General features: G+C 41.4%; 1 protein-coding gene across 2 annotated transcripts in view; it reads left to right on the top strand.

Annotated features, from left to right (window-relative positions):
* AATF (apoptosis antagonizing transcription factor) overlaps window positions 1-19,557 on the top strand; it is a 78,721-nt gene that overhangs the window by 41,785 nt on the left and 17,379 nt on the right. The window contains exons 9-12 of one of the 2 annotated variants that reach the window (XM_067538104.1): window positions 4,482-4,549; window positions 7,348-7,428; window positions 12,406-12,477; window positions 16,225-16,559. In XM_067538104.1, the coding sequence (XP_067394205.1) occupies window positions 4,482-4,549; window positions 7,348-7,428; window positions 12,406-12,477; window positions 16,225-16,264 (261 nt within the window). In that variant the 3' untranslated portion in view covers window positions 16,265-16,559. Of the gene's footprint in view, window positions 1-4,481; window positions 4,550-7,347; window positions 7,429-12,405; window positions 12,478-16,224; window positions 16,560-19,557 lie in introns of those variants that run through there. The other variant, XM_067538103.1, reaches the window with a different exon arrangement.

Raw genomic sequence — 19,557 nt, 5'->3', positions numbered from 1 at the left:
AGTGTTGCTGCAAACAAGCATCTAGTGTATTAGCAATCAAAGAATGACAGAACCATTGCGGAAGCTGTATTGATAGATAATTGGATGATCCCCTTGTGTTTTTTCTACCGTGTACTCGGATGTAGATAATCTTCTACAAGTTAGCATTTGTAATGAAAACTGAAATACTTTAGAGGCAAGGTATTTGTAGTTACAGTTTTGACTAGGGGAGTCCATTCTAAATAGACCTTGGATTTCTGATGTTTCAGAAACTATTTCTGCCTACGATTTGTCAATATAGTAACACGTTGTGTATTTATCCTTCAAGATCTTGTTTTCATATATAAACATGCCTTTTAGGATCCTAATTTGGAACAAAAGAGTCTCCACAGATGTATTCAGAGCTCAGTGCAAGTTTAAACAGTAAGTGATTTAGAAGTTAGCATGCACATTGGGCAGGTAATGAATAGAATATATATTGTGTGTGTCTCATGAATCCGATTGATGGGATCCTGTCAACACTTCCAAAGCTTATACCATAAATTGCTGCCTTTCTTACCTTGTTGCTTTTTAGGATATCCACAATGCAGTCACTCATGTACTCGCATGTACTTAACGTGTTATAACTACAGTGAGGGTTTGTAATTTATCAAAGAGGTTCATTTTGGGGGTGGTGGGGGTCTTATACTACCATTTGCTTCTGGCAGTGTGATAGCCAGGATACTGGGCTAGGTGGCCCGGCGTTTCAATCCAGTATGATACTCTCAAGAATGTAGATAATTTCACAATACGGTACAGGTGTGATGCTTTTGATTAACCTAAAATAATTCACTAGTTTTGTAAAACTGCATGTGCTTGTGTTGCTGAGATCTGTTCCTCAAACTTTTGGAGGAAATATTAAATATGGGAAATATGTGGAAACTATAGTATAAAGTAGATGTGTGTATTTGTGTTGTATTTACATAACTGCATACATAATATATTATCTTTGGGGTGGGTGCTATTAATGTGTATAACTGGGCTTCTGCAGGTCTCTTCTCTCACTGTCAGGACAGATCATATCCCAAGATCCCCCACTGCCTTCTTCCCCTGCAATACAAACTAAGGTAATTTTAAAAAAACAATGCCCTTGTGATGTAGTGATGATCTATATTCCCATTTTGCATATGGGGAACCTGAGGCCCAAAGAGGTTAGATGAATTTCCTAAGGTTGTACAGTGAATTGGTGTCAGAGTTGGGAATAGAACCCAGGTTGCTTAACTCACTATCCATACTCTGTCCACTAGACTGTATTTCTCCCATGTTATATATCATTGCATTTATTTGCACTTCTCCGTGCTGGAAAGGACAATGTCCATATAAGCATTTTCCAGGCTGTGGGTAAATAGATATTGTACATCAGGAAGGAATTGTGAATTTTCATAGTAGAAAGTGAAGGAGAGATGGAACAGGAACACTACTTTTTATTCTTCAAAGCTGCTGATTGCATTACTGGACAGCAGTATCCTAGCCTCTGGCAGCATTACCCAGTAGCTTTTCCTATGCACTTGTGCCAAAGAACCAAGATAAGAGGGGAAAGTAAACGCAGCATTGCTAGAACAGGAAGAAACCACTGGAACATAGCCACACCATTTCTTCCTGTTTAAAACTCTCCCTCCCACCTTGCTTCTGACAGAATATTGACTAGAAACCAAGATCCCATTTTTGCTTAGCCTTAAGGGCAGCCGTTTACAGAGTAGCGGTGTTACATAGGTTTACTGTGTCGTATGTCTGTGTAACACTGGATTTGGATCTTGTATTTAGCTGCCAGAAGTGACTGTGATGAAGTGGGAGAGATAAACTGATAGATTGTGTGCCAGAAAGATGTTGGGAATCAATCAGATAAACAGGGCAGAGAAATAGCTTGCTGTTTTCTAGTGATAATAAATCCGTGGCCTCTGGTCCCTGCGTTTTTAAACGTAATTGCTGTGGTAATAATCTCCCAAAATAAGCAAATGAAAAAACATCACGGGAGGTGTTCTTAATTGTGCTTGAGTTACCTTTTCTCTTTTGCAATAAAATGTGACTTGAAAGTAGGGGTGTGTATAAATCTTCCTTTTGTTTAAGTCTATTTAAAAGAAAACCCTTGAAATATTTATTGGAAAATATTGGTAAACGTCTACTTTGCCGTACACACACACACTGACAAAAATATTTTCATCGATGATAGAAATTCACAGATGGACAAAGTAAGAAAAATGCTGCTTGAGAACTTGTTAGTTTGATTTTTAGACTATTTACTTCGTATATTTTGACTTGTGAAGTTGACAATTTGTGTTTTAGTGGTTATAAAGCGTTAACTATTTAAATCTGTCTGCTGTCATTAAATAATGTCCGTCTATCCCCCATAACTTCCCGCAACTATTAAAATTTAAATAATAAAAAAAAGCTAAAAATAAACATACGTTGTTATCCATCAAAATTGTATTTATACATAGGAAAAAAAAAATCAAATTCTGCCAATTCTATTTATACTACTTTTTTGAAGGGGTCATTTTCACCTGCTTATTTGAGTGATTGGCCCAGATTATTGGAATCCACACAGTGCATTAGTTTCTTACATACAGCAATATTTGAGGACAGCTTTTGACGTCACAGCTGTGCTGGATTTGGGCTGCAGAGGCGCACTGGAAGCAGTCGAAGGCAGGCTGTTGTAAATGGCAGCGTTTGGGGGTGGAGGAGAGCAGTAAGCAGCAGTTCCAACTGTTTGGTGTTGCTTCATGGTCACACGATTCTTGCCCTCAGAGTTCTGGCTGCCACTTGGGATCAGCTCTTTACTCGTTCTTTCACCTTGCCTCCTTTGGGCAGGGTAAGCGTTGCATCCAGCACTGCGACTACTCCCCATCTTACGCTCAAGGGATTTGGGGGGCTCTGATTTCATTGGTTGAAACAATGGAAATCTTTCCGTTGATTGTCATGGTACCTCAGTTGGCCACTGGTCTCCAGCTGTCCTTGTTGTGCAGGAGTGCATGTCAGGACATCTTTGCAAAAGGCAAAAAGACTATGTGATTCCCCAGTTTTTTATGTTTCAGATGCCGTTTGAGATGCAACCTATTGTATTAATTCAGATGGTGTATATGGGCCAGAAGTGTTAACATAACCCAGTCACCGTCCATCGTTAAACCGTCTGGGGTTTGGTATACAGAAACCTCCTCCTGTTTAGTACCATGGCAAACACACCATTCCGAATACTTTTAACTTTTTATTAAAGATACAGAAAGGAAGTAAAAGTTTGAAAGCATTCGAAATGTTAAGTATTGATTAAGACTTTCATTTTAACAACATTTCTTGTTTCCTTTCCCATTAAGTGGAGAGAGTTTTAGAAGGAAGAATTCCCTCGTCTCTCTCTTAGATGGTATCAAAGGTGGTAATAACTGCCTTTTTTTGGATAAAAGAGAAGAAGTTAGTTGAGATGAGCTGGAGCTGTTGTTGCGGCTGTTGTTAAAGTCTGATCCTGCTTCATCTTAGGTAGTGGTTGAGGTTTAGCTGGAGTTGGCAGGGGTGGTGGTGTCATCTGGATCAGTCTCATTGGCTCGAATTGGTCAGCATAGCCAGATGTTGCAATACACTGATCTCCCTCAGGGAAGCTGTCTTGGGCATGTTTTTGTACATTTGCCCAGTATAAGGGTAATGTACTTACCTTTGAAGCATCTGGAGCTGACAGAAAGGTTATTCTATGGACTGTGGGTCTGATTTTGTATGAAAATTCTCTTACTCTTATGAGTTGCACCTTCGTATACCAGCTAGGACTGTACTATTTGTATTAGGAGAGTGCCTAGAGGGCCAACCGAGATCATGGCCTGAATCTTCAGCCTTCTTCACTCTTTAGCTCCCCTAAAGAAATGGTGCTGGATTTCGAAGGATGGCTTTGCATTTTCAGTTACTGGCCAGCACTGACTGATACAAGACCATCCCACCCATTTAGACTTAGGATCATCAGTTCATCATCCCATTGGTGGAAGACTAAGGTTTGATCTGGTGTGCTGCACCATCCTTCCCCTCTGTAACTGCCTGACCTCAGCTAATACAGACGGGGTGGACTAAACTAATCATAAAATGATGAAAAGAATGCTGCACTAGTCATTGATCCATCTGAAATTAACGTGTAGCACAATAAGTCTTCCTAATGGCCTTTAGTTACATGCTGCAGTCGTGTTTTTTTTTCTTTTTTAAAGAAGGGGTTAACATGAATTCACCTGCTCTTTTGCCACTGGGTTTTATTTTATTGATTGTACTTTTTTTCAGCGCAGGCCCCACCATGTCACTCAAAATTCCTGCTGTCTCTTAAAGCTAGTAGTGCTAAGAAAACATTAATGCCTTTGGTATTTGGACAGGGTTTCTCAAAAAAGGTTAAGGCACGCAAATTCTACCCAATTCCCTTAGGCTCCTTTGAAAATCTCAGACTCAGTGCTTACCTCTTTTTGCTGTGCTTTTAAGTTTGGTTATTCTCTTCTCTCCTCTAGCTCCTTCGAGAACTTATAGAACGTAAAACCAGTTCACTGGACCCCAACGATCAGGTGGCGATGGGCAGGTAAGTGATGAGCGGTAGCTTTCCATATGCTGTGTAACCATCTTCACCCCACAGTCCCTTTGATTCCACAAGTGTAAAACTTCCCACAAGTTCCCAATCTTGCTTCTGTATGTTTTTGCCATTGACTTCAAGGAGAGCAGTTGGGTGTAATAACAAGATGAATGGTGGTCGGTTAAAAGCAGTGGCTTAATATCAGCTAGGCAGGGTATATTCTCAGGGTATATTCTCTGTGATTCTGGAGCATGTTGCCAGAACTTGTTTGCTGGCCTTCAACACATGTTGCAAAGCCCCACTGGTTTGCCCAAACTTGGAGAGGGACGGGGGCTTGAATGAAGGTAGGAAAAGAGAGTGGGGGCTGAATGGGTGGAGGAGGCTGGGATATACTGGAATGGGAAATGCTGCTGGGCCTTAGGATGTTAAGGAAGAGCAGCATCTCTTATGCTGAGCTTGTAACAGGTCTTGTATCAAACTTTGGGACTATTGAATTCAGTTGTTGGTGCAGCACCTAGAGGAATGGCTATAAATAAATAAAATAGATAAATCACCTCACTAATAAGTAATGGCTTAAAGATGATGCCTGAAAGCATCATTACTTTTGCAGCCAGCCTTATTTCTTTTCAAAGCCACCTGCACTCTTTCTTGCTTTCAAGACCTACTTTGCCTGTTTACCTCGTATCAGACTCCCTGAGTTTGGGAGAAGGCGTCTTGCTGTAGCCTGACAGATGTGCTCTAGGTGAAGTGACTGCACACTATTGAAATTTAGGATCATATTATGAGCTCTGATTTGTCATCATTTAAAGAGTCAAACTTGCTGTATAATGAGGTTCCCTTTTATGCATCTTCCCTGCTGTTTTTTTTTAAAGGTACAGTACAATGAAAATAGCATATAGAAATGTTTCCTGTGTGCCAAAAATAAAATATATGCTTTGAGTGGAAGCTCTTATTTCTCACTCTGATTCTGTGGTTAGAAAATACAAAACATTCCAAATACTGCCTAATGAACAGTATGCATTGAAATAGCCACAGGCTATAATTTAGAAAAGCATAACAAGAAAGGAAAGCTGAAAATGCTAGAATAGAATTCTCCCCTGAAAAGTGATATGGGGATGTATGTGTATGGGAGGAGAGGAGGGGAAAATGCTTCATGAAATTTTGTGTTGGTGAAATAACTTTTATCCGTGTGAAATATTACTTGAATTTTAGTGCAGTATGTCTGGAATATTCTGGAAAGCTATTCACTATAATTTAACGTGATCTAGCCAAAATTACATTTAAGTGGTGATTACATTGTACATTTATCTGACTTTACAATAAAATAGATTACAGTAATTAAGATTATATTAAGATTGCGGTAATTGGATTTTACTTGATTTTTTCTCCTGATGTTGGGTTTTCTTTGTATAAATCAGGTAAGATGACGCTTGTTTCTTTTAAAAGAAATGTTTGTCACTAGTAACAATTTTTTTCCCATGTGAAAACTTCTTTGACTTGAGCAAGCTCTGTTTGAGGAATTGAACCCTCCTTTCCAAATAAAGGGGGGAACGGGCAGCACTTTCTGAATTTGCTCATTGCTTTCCTTTTGTTTGTTTTTATAAAGAAATGCACTTAACAATATGCAGTGGTTCTGGCAGGGAATTTGCCAGTTATTATAGTCTAAGGTAGGGGGAAGAAACACTCGCTTGTAAGTTTATATACACTTTCCGAAAGCCTGGAAGGAAACTAATTCAAAGGGAACTGCTGCGTAACATTAAATGTGTTCATAAAGTTACTATAGCCCTCCCCACTTAAAGAACCAACTACATATGTAGCTTATGATAAATGGAGATAGATAGACAATCTATTCTGCTGCATGCTTTCTTTATACAAAATATAATTCAGTCTAATAGCCGCTGAAAGAGGAAAAAAAGCAGTACTCCTTTAAAGGTTTTTACTGGCCTTCGTATTTCTGTTTGATGAAGAAAATCTTTTGAATTCTAAAAATTCTTTCTTTAAAAAAAAAATTATCAATAGCCAAGAAAGAATAAAAACATAGGGTCAGACTGTACCCTCTTTGGCTTTTTCCTGCACACAAGACAAGAATTCCCACTGAATATTGATCATTGCATCAAGATCAGGCAGGCTTATCTGTCTCCCACAGAGTGGCTGGGATCTGCCAGAGTCCATGGTCATCTGCACATAAGCTTAGTCTCTAATGTTCCCTGCGCTCGCTTGTCTGTAGCTATGTCCTCTCCATCTCCTCCTCAGGGGCATTTCAGTGCGTAGCACAGGGAGACTTGTGTATGCTAATGAAAACTAGGGCAGTGCTGGGGTCTTGTATAGAGCTCGGTGAAGGGACAGTGGGCATAGAACAATGCTCTGGGCATTTGAGGTTTGTAGCAGGTTCGTGTAAGCCCCCTGCTGCTCCGTGCTTCTGCTCCCACAACTGAGGCTCCTGCTCCCCTCCAACTGAGGCTTCTCCCTCCCAGGCTGACCACTCGCCCCTTCCTTCCTCCTACTGCTCCTGCGACCTCCCTGCTGTGAGTTTCTGGTGAGTCCCCCCTTGAGCTTCTTCCTGTGAGCCTTTATGGGGCCGGTCTAACAGCTGCTCCCTGTTAACCCAGTCCCCACAGGCTTGCTCAGCTGGCTCCACTCCCCCTTTGATTAGGCTTAACTTTCAGATCTCAGCCAGCACCCTATCCCAAGGTTATAAAACTGCATTTCCATGGTTTTTACGACTGTCACCTTGTGATTGTTCCTAAAAATTGGCATGATAAAACAGCCCTAGCAATGATGCGTAACCACCATTTTGGATTTCCCAGACAGTGGCTGGCCATCCAGAAGTTACGAAGCAAAATGAAGAAGAAAGTGGACCGAAAAGCCAGCAAAGGAAGGAAAATCCGGTAAGTTGGCAGCTTCTTCAAACTACAGACTGGTAGCTCTTGTTTTACCGGTTGTCACCTGACTGCCCTCTTTTGGCCCCAGAATGCTTTGCCAGCCTTATTTTGTCCTGGCAAGATAGAAGATGTTGCTCTGAGACATGCCTGTTAATGAATCTAGATCTAGTGATCAGCTGGATATAATCAGGGTGGGTATTGCCCACATCAGTCCTTACAAGAATGTTTCACTGGGCATAAAAAAGGTCAGGGAGAGACTTTCAGAAATGCCTAAGAGATTGAGGGGAACAAGTCCCAATGACAGTTAATGGGACTTGTGCTCCGAAATCCTTTAGGGCTAGATTGGCCAATGTATTTAGGTGCCAAAAGAGGCAGATGGATGCATATGGGGATTTACAAAATGCCTGCATTAAGCACCTCACTGTGACAGGTGAGTGAGGTAATATCTTTGAATAGACTTTCAATGGGAGGTAGGTGCCCACCACACTCGTTAGGTGCTCTTGTAAGTCCAACTATCTGCGTTTTTAGGTACTTAAATTCTTTTGTCAGTCTGGGCCGTGGTCACTAAATATTGTGACCACTTCCTTCTAATGTTTGCATTAGCAGGCTGCTCCAGGTTGTGGGGTGAGAATGGAAAGTGTGCAGAGGAGCTGGTGGGTTTTTTTCCCTCCCCTTTGCAGAGCAGATGCATGACTCTTTCTCAGGGTGGATTGATTTAAATCAGCAAGTGAAATCATTGATTTAAATCAAGTTTCCCACTGATATTACTTCACATATTTCTTAAACAATGGTGCAAATCTGATCACTAAAACATGTCAAGTTACAACTCAATACAGCATTTTACAACATCTAGGAGGATATACTTTGCATACTTTTTTAGATAACTTGATTTTTATTAATTTAGGAAATAGTACATAATGCCCATTACCTGTGTCAAACTGCAGATGCAGCAGCAGCACATTAGGAATGGTAAGAATTATATCATACACACAAACACAATGGCACTTTTATTAAACTAAATCTTAAATGTTACATAAAGTTTCTCATTTGCAATTGCAGCAGTCTTCTGAATTGCCGGCTGACGGCTGTCCTTAAACTGTTGTTTTTTCTTCTTTTTTTTAATTTTCAAATTTTATTAACTCTAACAGAAAAGTCATCACAACACTAAACGTGCGCTGTCCTTAATTTTGGGGTAAGCCCCATAGAACTCACTGGCACTTCTGTTTTTTGAGAAAACAAGTATACAATGGGGTTCCCTTGTGAAAGCTGAGTTATGCTTAAGTAAAATAGAGAATAGATTTATGGCATCACCATTATGGTCTGTGGCCATGATGTTCCAAAACAAGGGGCATGTATTATGTAATATAAAATAAGAAAATGACACCCAGTGGCAACTGGCAGCTCTAGATTTCTCTTACTGCAGCTTTCTGTACCATATACTTGGGTGATAGATTCTAAGCCTACTTAACTAATTAAACAAGCCATAAGGATTAGCTAAGCCAAATTTTTTTTTCTAGCAACATCCAACATAGCAAACAGCTTGGGAATTTACTTGTTAAATCACACTTATACTAAAAGGCATAGAGAGAGTCTTGAAGAATGATGCATTGCAAAGTGAATTATTTAAGTTACTAACCAGTTGATCCACATTGTTCTTCAGGCATATCCACATCTTCATCCACATCTTTTTCTCCCAATAAGCAGTTTTCATTATGATGTTTGTTTTTTGCAACTAGGCTCTGCATCTCCTTCTTGCGTTGCTTATATTTGACACGTTTTCCTTTTTTACCCAGGGAAGGAATTTCTTCAAAATATTCTCAGATAGGGTCTTTCTTATGCTCAGAAGCCATGACAGTTTTTCTGTGGCAAAAGTGTGGGGGATATAGGAAGCTGTGTGTGTACTAAATTACGTCTTCCCTTTTTCTTGCCAGTCCACTCCACTGTTCCTTTCTACTCTGCCTCCGTCTTTTGTCCCTCTGTCTTTAAGACAGTGTCTTAACTAACTCCTCTGCCTTGCTTGGCCCAGCTCCACCACCACCTAAGCACAGAACAACAACAATCCTATCCAGCCTGTGTCTGTCTTTGCACATGTGACTTTAGTCTGCTGCGAAACAGAAACTGAAAACCCAGAACTTTCAAGAAGCAAGAGCTGGTAGTTAGGCTGGACAGACTAGAGCCATTAATTCATTTTTATGAGACTGTAAGTGTAGGTTTAGCATGATTGTGATGAGATTTAATTGTAACTGTTCTTTTTTAAACGAGAGAGAAATGTAGTATTTTATTGATGATTTAAAAATCCAATTTAAATTAAAAAATCTGATTTTTTTTTTTTTTTTTTTTAAATTTAAAAAAAAAAATCATTGATTTTTATCCATCCTGCTCCCTCTGAGTTCGGAGTGACTGCATGATTTGTAGTGGAGGAGGTGTTTGTGGCACAGAGGCATGCTGGAAAGCTGCACCGCTTCCTGAAAAGTCTGCAACATTAACCATCCTTTTGTGAGTAAACTATAAATCTCGAGTTTAGATGGCATCTGATAGAAAGTCAGTGGAGTCAGCGTGGGTCAGGCCTGGCATAGCAATTTTTAAGATAGATGTCATAAGATAATTTATTAAAAGAGGGAAGAGCTACTTTGTTGGCCTGAGAAGCCTGTAATTATTGACTATCAATATTCTTTTCTGTCAGCATCACACATAATTGGATATATTCATGATTCAGTCAAAACTACTGACAGCGTCACACAACTGAGTCAGACTCATAAACCTTTAGGAATAATGGGTCAAGTCTTTCATTGTGTGTGATCCATGCACTTCGGAATTCCTGAGAGATCAGAAATCCCTCAGTGTCAGTGGCTTGTTACAGGTCAGCTACCTTTTTAAATAAGAGTTGCACTTGTTACAGGTCAGCTACCTTTTTAAATAAGAGTTGCACTGACTCATTGGGAAAATATTAATATATAAAAAAGAAGAAAATTTGTCTTTGCTGAGTTACGTGATCAATGCACCTTTAAATCCCATTCCAGGGTGGACCAGTGGAGAAGGCAGAGAACCACAGAGACTGGGGTCAATTTTTGGCTCTGCCACTGGGTCACTGTGTCTCTCTCTCACCTTGAGTGATTCACTTAAGCACTCTGCGCTTCAGTTTCCTCCTCTGCAGAACGTGGATAAATGTCACTTACCACCTTTTGTAAAGCACTTTGAGATCTGGGTGCGAAAAGTGCTACGTAAGCACTAAGTGTTAATTGCTATCACTCATCATAGTAGTCCATCATCATCGTCATGCTGCCGTTCTGCACCTTTCAGTGCTTTAAGGTGTTTGGATGAAGGGCACTGTGTTAAGTGTAAAATACTGTCCAGGTTTCTCTGAGAGCTTTTAGAAGTGTCAGTGAGGGAGCTGAGTGCTATCCCCATTTCACAGATGCGGGAGCTGAGGTACCACAGGGTGAGGTGAGACTTGCTTAAGGTCACAGAGTAAGTCCTGGCAGAAAGAGAACCCAGGGCTCCTGTCTCCCAAACCCCCTTGGTAACCCTCTAGACCATATAGCTTCCTGGAATGGATGTCTGTGAGGTATATATTTCTACTTGTCATGGAATAATTGTGCAGTTGTGACTTGTGATCTGTGTCTGTAATTTAATTCTTCATATCTGATTGACTGGGGTTTTCGAAACTCACATTTTAAAAGTATGAGAATCACTAGAACTGGGCAAACAATTAGTGGTGGACAATTTATTAGCGTAATTAAGTCCTTTTTTCCCATTCACAAATTGTCCCTGAACACATTGTGATTTGTATGAGTGCACGAAGGTCCATGTTCAAGGGTGAATATGGTGGTTTGCATGAAGAGCCATTCCGTGGTATTCATGGGAGCTAAAATACACTCAAGGGAATGTTCCTGGGTAAGAGAACAAAGGTGTCCAAGTGGAAAGAGGACTCTGAATATGTGCAAATGCTTGTGAATCCTTTTGCCTGCTAGTCATCAAGATCTAAGAATGGGAATGATTTGGGTAAAGCATTTCGAACTTGGCAGGCAGCAGAATAATGAACATGGAAGGCTGTTGGTTTGGAATCTCCTCCTCCAAAGACGAGGCTTTAAAACCAGTGACCTGTTCTGAGTTTCTCTGTTATCTGTTTATATTTCAATTAGTAGGTCCCAGAGCGTGGGTGGGGGACAGGGTTCAGCACGGTTCTGACCTAGTGAGGAAAAACAAACTGGGGATTAGGCACTTCACAGGTGCCTTGTATCCCCGGGAGGCAGCTTGTTCTAGTGGACAAATAAGGGAACTTGACGTCAGGAGCTCTGAATTCAGTTCCAAGCTCAGCCACTGTGTGACCTTGGGCAGGTCACTTCACCTCTCTGTGCCTCAGTTGTTCCTTGCCCACCCCTTTGTCTGTCTTGTCTTTTTATACTATCAATGGTTCAGGAGGCGGCCTGTCCCTTACTGTGTTTGTATAGCAGCTAGCACCATGGAGCCTCTCTCTTGGCTGGGGCCGCTAGGTCCTACCATGACAGATGATGATGATAATGATGGGAGGCTGGTATTTTGGGAAAGCCGCTCGTAATCTAATCTGCTTCCACCTGTAGCTTTTTGTTTGAGCACTAATACTAAAGAGCGACTAAGACACTGTTCGGGGAAGGAAGTTGCACGCAGAGTCTTTGATTCGTCAGTGTTTTCTGTCTGGGATAAAGTTCAGCTGCTAATTTGCTGCTCGAGGATGCTGTTTCGCTTTTGGCTGTGTTAAGAAGTGATTTGTTTATTGTTGCTCATCGTGTGGCATATGTTATCATCTGACTCTTTTTTCCCCTCTTGTTACATTAAAAAAGATGGAAAAACTACCAACTGTAAATAGGGAGTCATTAAGCATTAGCCAATAATGGAGACAGTGTTTCTGTTTCGGGGACTGGGACATCTCTGTTCAGACAGTGGCGTTTCCTTTTCTTTTAATAGTTACTTATGTGTTGTCTGTTTATTTCCTGCCTTATTCAGGTATCATGTTCATAGCAAACTGGTGAGCTTCATGGCACCTATTGACCACTGTACAATGAATGATGATGCCAGGTGAGTAATAGATTAATTATGTTTCTCAAATGGCTTCATGACAGCATGATATTGACCTGTTCTTCAGTCTGTCACCCTCTGCATTTCTTCTTATCAGTTAACCATTTGTCACTGGCATCATAGCCTGGGTGTCTTGGCCGCATCTGTCCAGGCAATCTAGCTGAGCTTTCACTCCTGTAATTACTGTAAAACCAAAGAGAAGTTTCTATAAATCTTGATGCTGACTCCATGATTCCTTCCTTAGAAATCCCCCAGATTTTGAAATCTCTTAACTTTGGATCATGATTATAGAAAGAGGGAGCCAAATTCCTGAGGGTCCATTGGCTGTAACCCCAGTTTAGAAAAATAATCAGGCCCTTTACATCAGGAATAGTCTTGTGAGTTTTACATAATGCTGTTCGTACAGCGAACAACTAGAAGAAGTACCAAAAGAAGGAAAGTGACTTAAAAGAGCTAATTGATGTCTATTGTTTATTCCTATTTAAATAATAAATATGTCTATACAAGAAGCCCTAGCACGTTAATTAGTAAAGAAAAAAATAGTGTAAGTATGAGCTTGACTGCTGAAGAGTTACTTTTTTCAGTGATTTCTATAAAATGCAAATTCCTGAATTATTTATCAAATGTTGGAGTTTTCTGTGGGAGGGAGGTGGCTTAATTTTCCAATGGATATATTTATGCCACTTGAGAGATGCTTTTCTTCAGATCCATCAGACATGCATTTAAACTTAACTATGAGAGAGATGCCTATTTGTATATTCATCTGTCTGGAATGTGGCAATCACACTTGTGCTGTTTGTAGTCAGTATCCTTTGCATAGAGTTGTGGGAGTAATGGTCAAGAATTCAGGAGTCGGTCGAGGTGTCAATAAGTGCCAACAGTGACCTGGAAAAGATTGCTTTGTGACAGCTGGTAAAGAAGTTGACTATTGCCCTGTTTTTTAACACATTAGGACCCCATTTATCTGAACAGGGTGTCTGGTTGTTTGGATAAGCAGGCAGGCTCTTTCTATGTACGTGATGCACAATGGGAGACCTAATAAAGTTTGGGTTAATAGGTTTTCAGGTGAATTATGTGTGTCCACTATACAGAAATAATTATTGCCTTTTTACAGCGGTTGAGTTTTAAATCTCCATGTCTCAACTTCTTGCCTTGCCCTCCAAAAGCATAATGATGCATCACATGAGGCTTTCTGCATGTGGCCAGCCTTAAGTGAGTTTTGGGTAGTAGTGAGTTCCCAGGGTGAAAACCTCCTGCTCCTATCTCCCTCCCACATTCCCCTTGAAGCACGAATGTTCCAGAGGAACACAGGTTGTGTTGGGTTAGAGTGGTCCTGGTGGCAGGTGAATAGTTGTTGAGCCCTGGGAAATGTATTGCTTTGTAGATGGTAATTGGCATCTGCAGTTATACCCACAAGTCCGGCAGCATGGGAGTAACACACTCATGCCTTGCTACTTTGCCTAGAAAGGCTTACGGGCTTCATTCTACGCTGCTCAAGTTTGTGGCTGGCCCTGGAAGGGAACCGTGCTGTGACACAGCTTATGAGTGACAAAGGCATTGATGTCCATGACCGCTCTGCACCGTGGCGGAAAGATCGCAATCTTTTGACCAAAGCTTCGTTATTGCTAGGTTCTGTCTGGAAGAAGATTCTGTAACCTGAATATTCTCTTGACCTCTTACAATAAAGGGAATGTGTCAGAGACAGGACGAAACACATTCCCTAATCTGTGTGTGTGTGCCTGAGAAGGGCTCATTTCATAGAACTTGGGTTGCCGTTTCTTCCGCCTCAACGGCTTTTCTGCAGAGATAAGGGTAGATGCTTGATTTATTTTCACTTTTAAGCTTTATCGTCATCCATGAGCGATGGGAAAGGCTGAGACGGCAGCAGCAAATTCTCCCTTTCGTGACTATTCAGGAGTAAGTTACTCACCTTGTCACAGGGACAGTATCGGCTACTTTTCTTAGGTAATTTTTCTCCATTGTTTTCTGATGACCTCTTAAAAATGTATTCACCATTGGGTTTGTGAGAAGTAGATTGAGGCGAGAAGAGGTGCGTGCATGAACTTGTGGGCTGGGGGAAACATTCACACTTGTGTGCTTGGTTGGACAGGTGCACTTAGGTACTTTTTCTATTGATCTAGGCAGCCATTAGCAAGCACTTCAGTGCCAGCATTGGCACTATCAGCAGAAGATATGCTGATAGTGTTGGGATTGAGGCCTTGGTTTTTTTGAGGTGGTGCCAGGCAGAAGGTGTTAAAATCTACGTGCTTCTATAAAGATGAGAAAACAAGCACCTCTGGCTTTTAGACTGCAAAAGTCAAACCTCAGCATAAACATGTCCCTAAGCTACTCTCTTCTGCGTACGGAAACCCTTTCTTGTAATGTGCTTCTCCCACTACCTGTGTCTTAATTTATGTATTTTGTTTTAAGGTAATCAGTGGGTGGCATGGTAGGAAAAAACCCATAAGAACTAGTACATACCTTATGCATAATAATATGCTAGGTTCTAATATTTCTCTATCCTACTATTATCTCCAGTTGACTGGCTGTGACTTATGCACAGAGAATTTTAAATGAGGGGGGGTGTGTGTGTGTGTGTGTCTGTGTGTGTGTGTAGATTAATCATGTGCACACACCTATGCACACAAAATGAAAGATCTATTTACATACATGTGTGTGTATAAAGTATAAAATAAAAAGGCTGATTATAAGGAATTGTCATAGCATGTTGTAGAGTGACCAGATGTCCTGATTTTATAGGGACAATCCCAATATTTGGGGCTTTGTCTTATATAGGCGCTTATTACCTCCCATCTCCATTCTGATTTTTCATACTTGCTGTCTGGTCACCTTAACTGGTTGACTCAGCACTGAGGTGACGTTACCTCCTCTTTGTCAGAATACAGCAGTTGTATTTGTTCCAAAAGTTGCACAGAGCGGCCTGCAAGCTGAAACCCCATACAGAATGCACACGAATGCTAAATGCACTGGAACAGCCTAGAGAACAGAGCAACAATAAACCTGTCTGAACTGCAGCACACTTTATTTGGCTGCTGTCCTCAAACACCCTCCCCCACCACTTTTCAGAGAGGCACCTTGACTCCGAAATACGCTACATGGGGTCCAGCTGACCCACAGACACTATTACAGCTAATAGGATGTTATCTGTGTTATGCCATGTCAACATAGTTATCATTGTGGTAGGGGGAGAGAGTGTTTGACATTTGGTTTACTGAAAGCATCTCCTGGGGGCTTTCACCACTTATAGCGGGTTATTACATTGCTTGCATGTTTTACAGATTCTTTCTCCGGCAGGAATGTGAGCAGCAGCTGCTGCTCCTTGCCTGGCTGAGTGAAGTTATTTCTATCATTAAGTTTATCATCCACTTTGGGCCTTGTGTACTTTTTTAATGGAATTTTAGTTACTCATCTTTGCTGTGTTTCTAGTCATACAAAATGTTCCAGCTAGCTTTTCCATTTGTTACCCCCAACCCGCTGCCAGAGTGGGTTTTCCAACAAATTTGCCATTGGATTCTAGCTTGGTCATACTTACGCATGCTTTCACAACCCACTACAGTCTAGCAATACTTTCAAAATATACACAGAGGCAGTATAGCCTAGTAGACAGAGTGCTGGACTGGGATACAGGAGATCTGGGTTTTGTTCGAGGCCGCCCCACTGGCAGATCTGTAGTCCTGGGCTCTGCAACTCACTTCCATTGGTCTTTTTTTTTTTTTTGCGGTGTAGACATACCCTAGAGATGTTTAGCAACAGACAGCAATGTTAGACAGCAGCTGAGGAAAGAATGAGAGGAACGCAACATCCAATTTAAACTGCGGGTGAATTTAAAAAGGAAAAGACACCTACATGTGTGAACGTGGGAAAGTAATGACAACAGCTTTCCTTTGTAATAGTTAATGATAATTTTATTGTTTGCACATGTGAATCACTAAATTGCTCAGACATCTAGAGGCATGACCCTCAAATAAATAAAACCCAATACCGTAGAGCACCATATATTATCGTTTGAAAAGTTTTAAACCAGAAGCAAGTTTTGAAGCCTAAAGAAGACATTAATTGTTAAAGGCTTAGGGCTGTAATAAGGATTAAATGAGCAAGGGCAATCGTCCTACACAGCACTTTCCACGTACACAGACTCCCTCTGTCAGTAGCTGCACTGGTAGGTCACACGCAGTAGATATCTGGAAAATTCCCTCTAGCTATATATACAAAACATGGGTAGAAGGGGTGGTGACTTGTCGAAGGATTCGGAGCTATTGACAGGAAGCTGGCAAACAGGAGTCAGAGGGGTTATTCTCCCTAAACCCAGACTGGGTGGTGGAAGGAGTTGTAGTTCATAGCACATCTTACACTGGGTATTCAGAAGTGATTGTGCACTCTCCTCAGATATTAATACAGTGACATATTCTGGTATGGCATTTTTACTAATTGTCATACAGAATAACCAACAAAGGCCCAGTCCCCCTTCACTGCAGTTAGTTGAAAGCCAACCATCGGCCTCAAGGCATGTTGATTGGGCCCTTCTTGATTGTTCAGTTTTTTTGTCCCCCAGAACGTATGGGAAAAAAGGTGAATTGCATTGGCTGTACAGTGATGCAATGCTGTAGGACCTTTAGAGTGGTCTGCCCCTCAGGCATGCGTATGAGCAGGGCGTCCTCCCATGCCCCAGCTGTGTATGCCTTGTTTCCTCCATCCATCCACCTTGGGTGTTTAGAAAGCAGAAATCACCATAACATCTCGATGCCTGATAGTATGTTGTTCATTCCATGGGTGGTATTAACTGCTGAAATAATTACAATTGTAGGAGGAAAGATGGTCCAGTGGTTAAGGATTCCGGAGACCTGGGGCTCAGTTCTCTGTCATGCCACAGACTGCCAGTGTGATTTTGGGCAAGTCACATGATCTGTGTGCCTCAGTTCCTCATCTATAAAATGGGGATTGTAGTACTTTTCTACCTCCCAAGGGTGTTGTGGCGATAAATACATGAAAGATTGTGAGGTGCCGGGGCCTGCTGAGGTCCTGAAGTAGATAAATTTCCACTTAGGCCACTTGACACCACTCTTGACAGTGTAAAGGGGCCTTAAAATGTATGATTTATGCTTACACCCCACTTGCGGTGTAAAGGGCCCTTCTAGAAAGGTGTAAAGAGACCTTGATATAAATGAGACTCCAGGTCTCAGTGCTTGTTGGCCACATTGCTGAAGAACCAAGTGACGAAGATCAGATCCATTTGAAGGGAAATGACCTTGCGCCTGTCTACACAAATGTTTAGTTCGCAGCAAGCTGGGGTGTGAATCTACCCCTTACCCTGCCGTTTTGAAAAGGGATTAGCTCAAAGCACATTAATGAACGTTAATTTATGTCAGCAGGGTCCACGTGGACAGTCAGTGCATGGCAGGCTAATGCAGAGTAGATTCTCACACCAGTGTGCCGTGAACTAATTGTTCATGTAGACAAACCCCTTGTCTCACTGGGCAGCGGTACAGGGAAAGGGATAAGCTGTGACTCCTGAGGTAAACACCAGAACAAGATGGAATATTGTTTTACATCCTGAATTTTAGAAAAGAAATGTACAAATACAATACAGCCTCTTAAAGTGCTTTGTCAACATCACCACCATGTGCCGCCTTCTTGCTGCTGCTTGGAATAATAGAATTTGTGCAGGCAATTAATCTTCAGCTTGCCACTTCTTCATGCACCCAAAGCATGGCCCAGCTGTTTAACCTCACATTCACATGTAATGTATGGTGCTCTGAGCTACTCCAGCCTTCGATATTTTAAACCCCCTCTGGTATTATTTTAATGTATATATCGGAAAGGGTGATTTTATAGATATTGTAGGGAGTGCGTGGGATAGATTTAGATTTATTTATAGTATCCTTCCATTGGGGTTTGTGCACCTATCTGAGGTACTTCTCTGATCCCCATCACTGTAGTATCAACGTAACACCTCTTTGAAGAAGCTATACATCCCCATTGTACAGATGGGGAACAGAGACCCTAAGTGACTTGCCCAAGGGCACACAGGAAGTCTGTGGCAGAGCGAGGAATTGAACCTAGGTCTTCTAAGTCCCAGGCTAGCGCCCTAACCACGGGATCATCCTTCTCTTTCAAGATGCCTGGTGGTTAGGCATCTGGCTGCCACTGACTGGTAGGGATTTGTCCCTTTACAGATGAATAGAGGTTACAGATCCATGCTATCTATATGAAAACAAGTGTGAGGGGTGACTGTACAGAGTTGTTCACATTAAGCCTGATCCTGCAATTGATCTAGTCATAGTAGTAAGCACTAGCCTCAAGAATAAACATTTCCAGGATTGGGCCCTTGATTAGTATGATTGTTTATATTATGCATTTTTATTAGTATAGTTATCCAAGGGGGTGGGTGTGTGTGTGTGTGTGTGTGTGTGTGTGTGTGTGTGTGTGTGTGTGTGTGTGTGAGATTCATATATATATATAAAATAGTCTTAAAAAAAAAGCGCATCTTGTCACGGTATTTCTAATAACGATACTGTCTGTCACCCTAACTACCTTGTTATATCACTGCTGCAAGTTTGAAAACTTGCACAAAAGAGTTCCTTAAAGATACATAGGTTTGGCCAGGCCCTCTTATCTCCCGAGAAGACACAGGCTATTCTGACAGGTGAAACAAGGCTGGGCAAATATGCAACATTGATCTAATCAGTTGGAACAAGAGCAATATTTTAACCGGTGCTACCTTTTAACAGCATCATTAAGGGCTCTCATTACTCTTTTATTAGAGGCTCACTCTATTTCTTATCAGATTACAGAATGAACATAACTCATGGCACTGATTTGATCTCTTGCTAAAGAGGATTACAGCTTTGCATTAACTTGGATTGACACGGTTTATAATTCGCTTGTTGCTACGCCATGCTGGTGGTGTCACATGTTTGACCCCCTCCTCAGCTGTGATGGAGAAAAGGACACCCATACATCATCATTAAAGATGGCACCCAGCGCAGAAATGGGAGGCAAAAAAAAGGGAGGCTTTTCTGCAGTAATGTCAGGAAGAAGAACAACCCTCCTCCCCCTCCA

Source organism: Emydura macquarii, unplaced genomic scaffold, assembly GCF_026122565.2.
Source record: "Emydura macquarii macquarii isolate MOO-44397 ecotype Brisbane River unplaced genomic scaffold, CSIRO-AGI_Emac_v2 contig_450, whole genome shotgun sequence".
Classification (NCBI taxonomy): Eukaryota; Metazoa; Chordata; order Testudines; family Chelidae; genus Emydura; species Emydura macquarii.
Note: the sequence above shows the minus strand (reverse complement) of the source record. Positions and strands in the feature narration are given on the sequence as shown.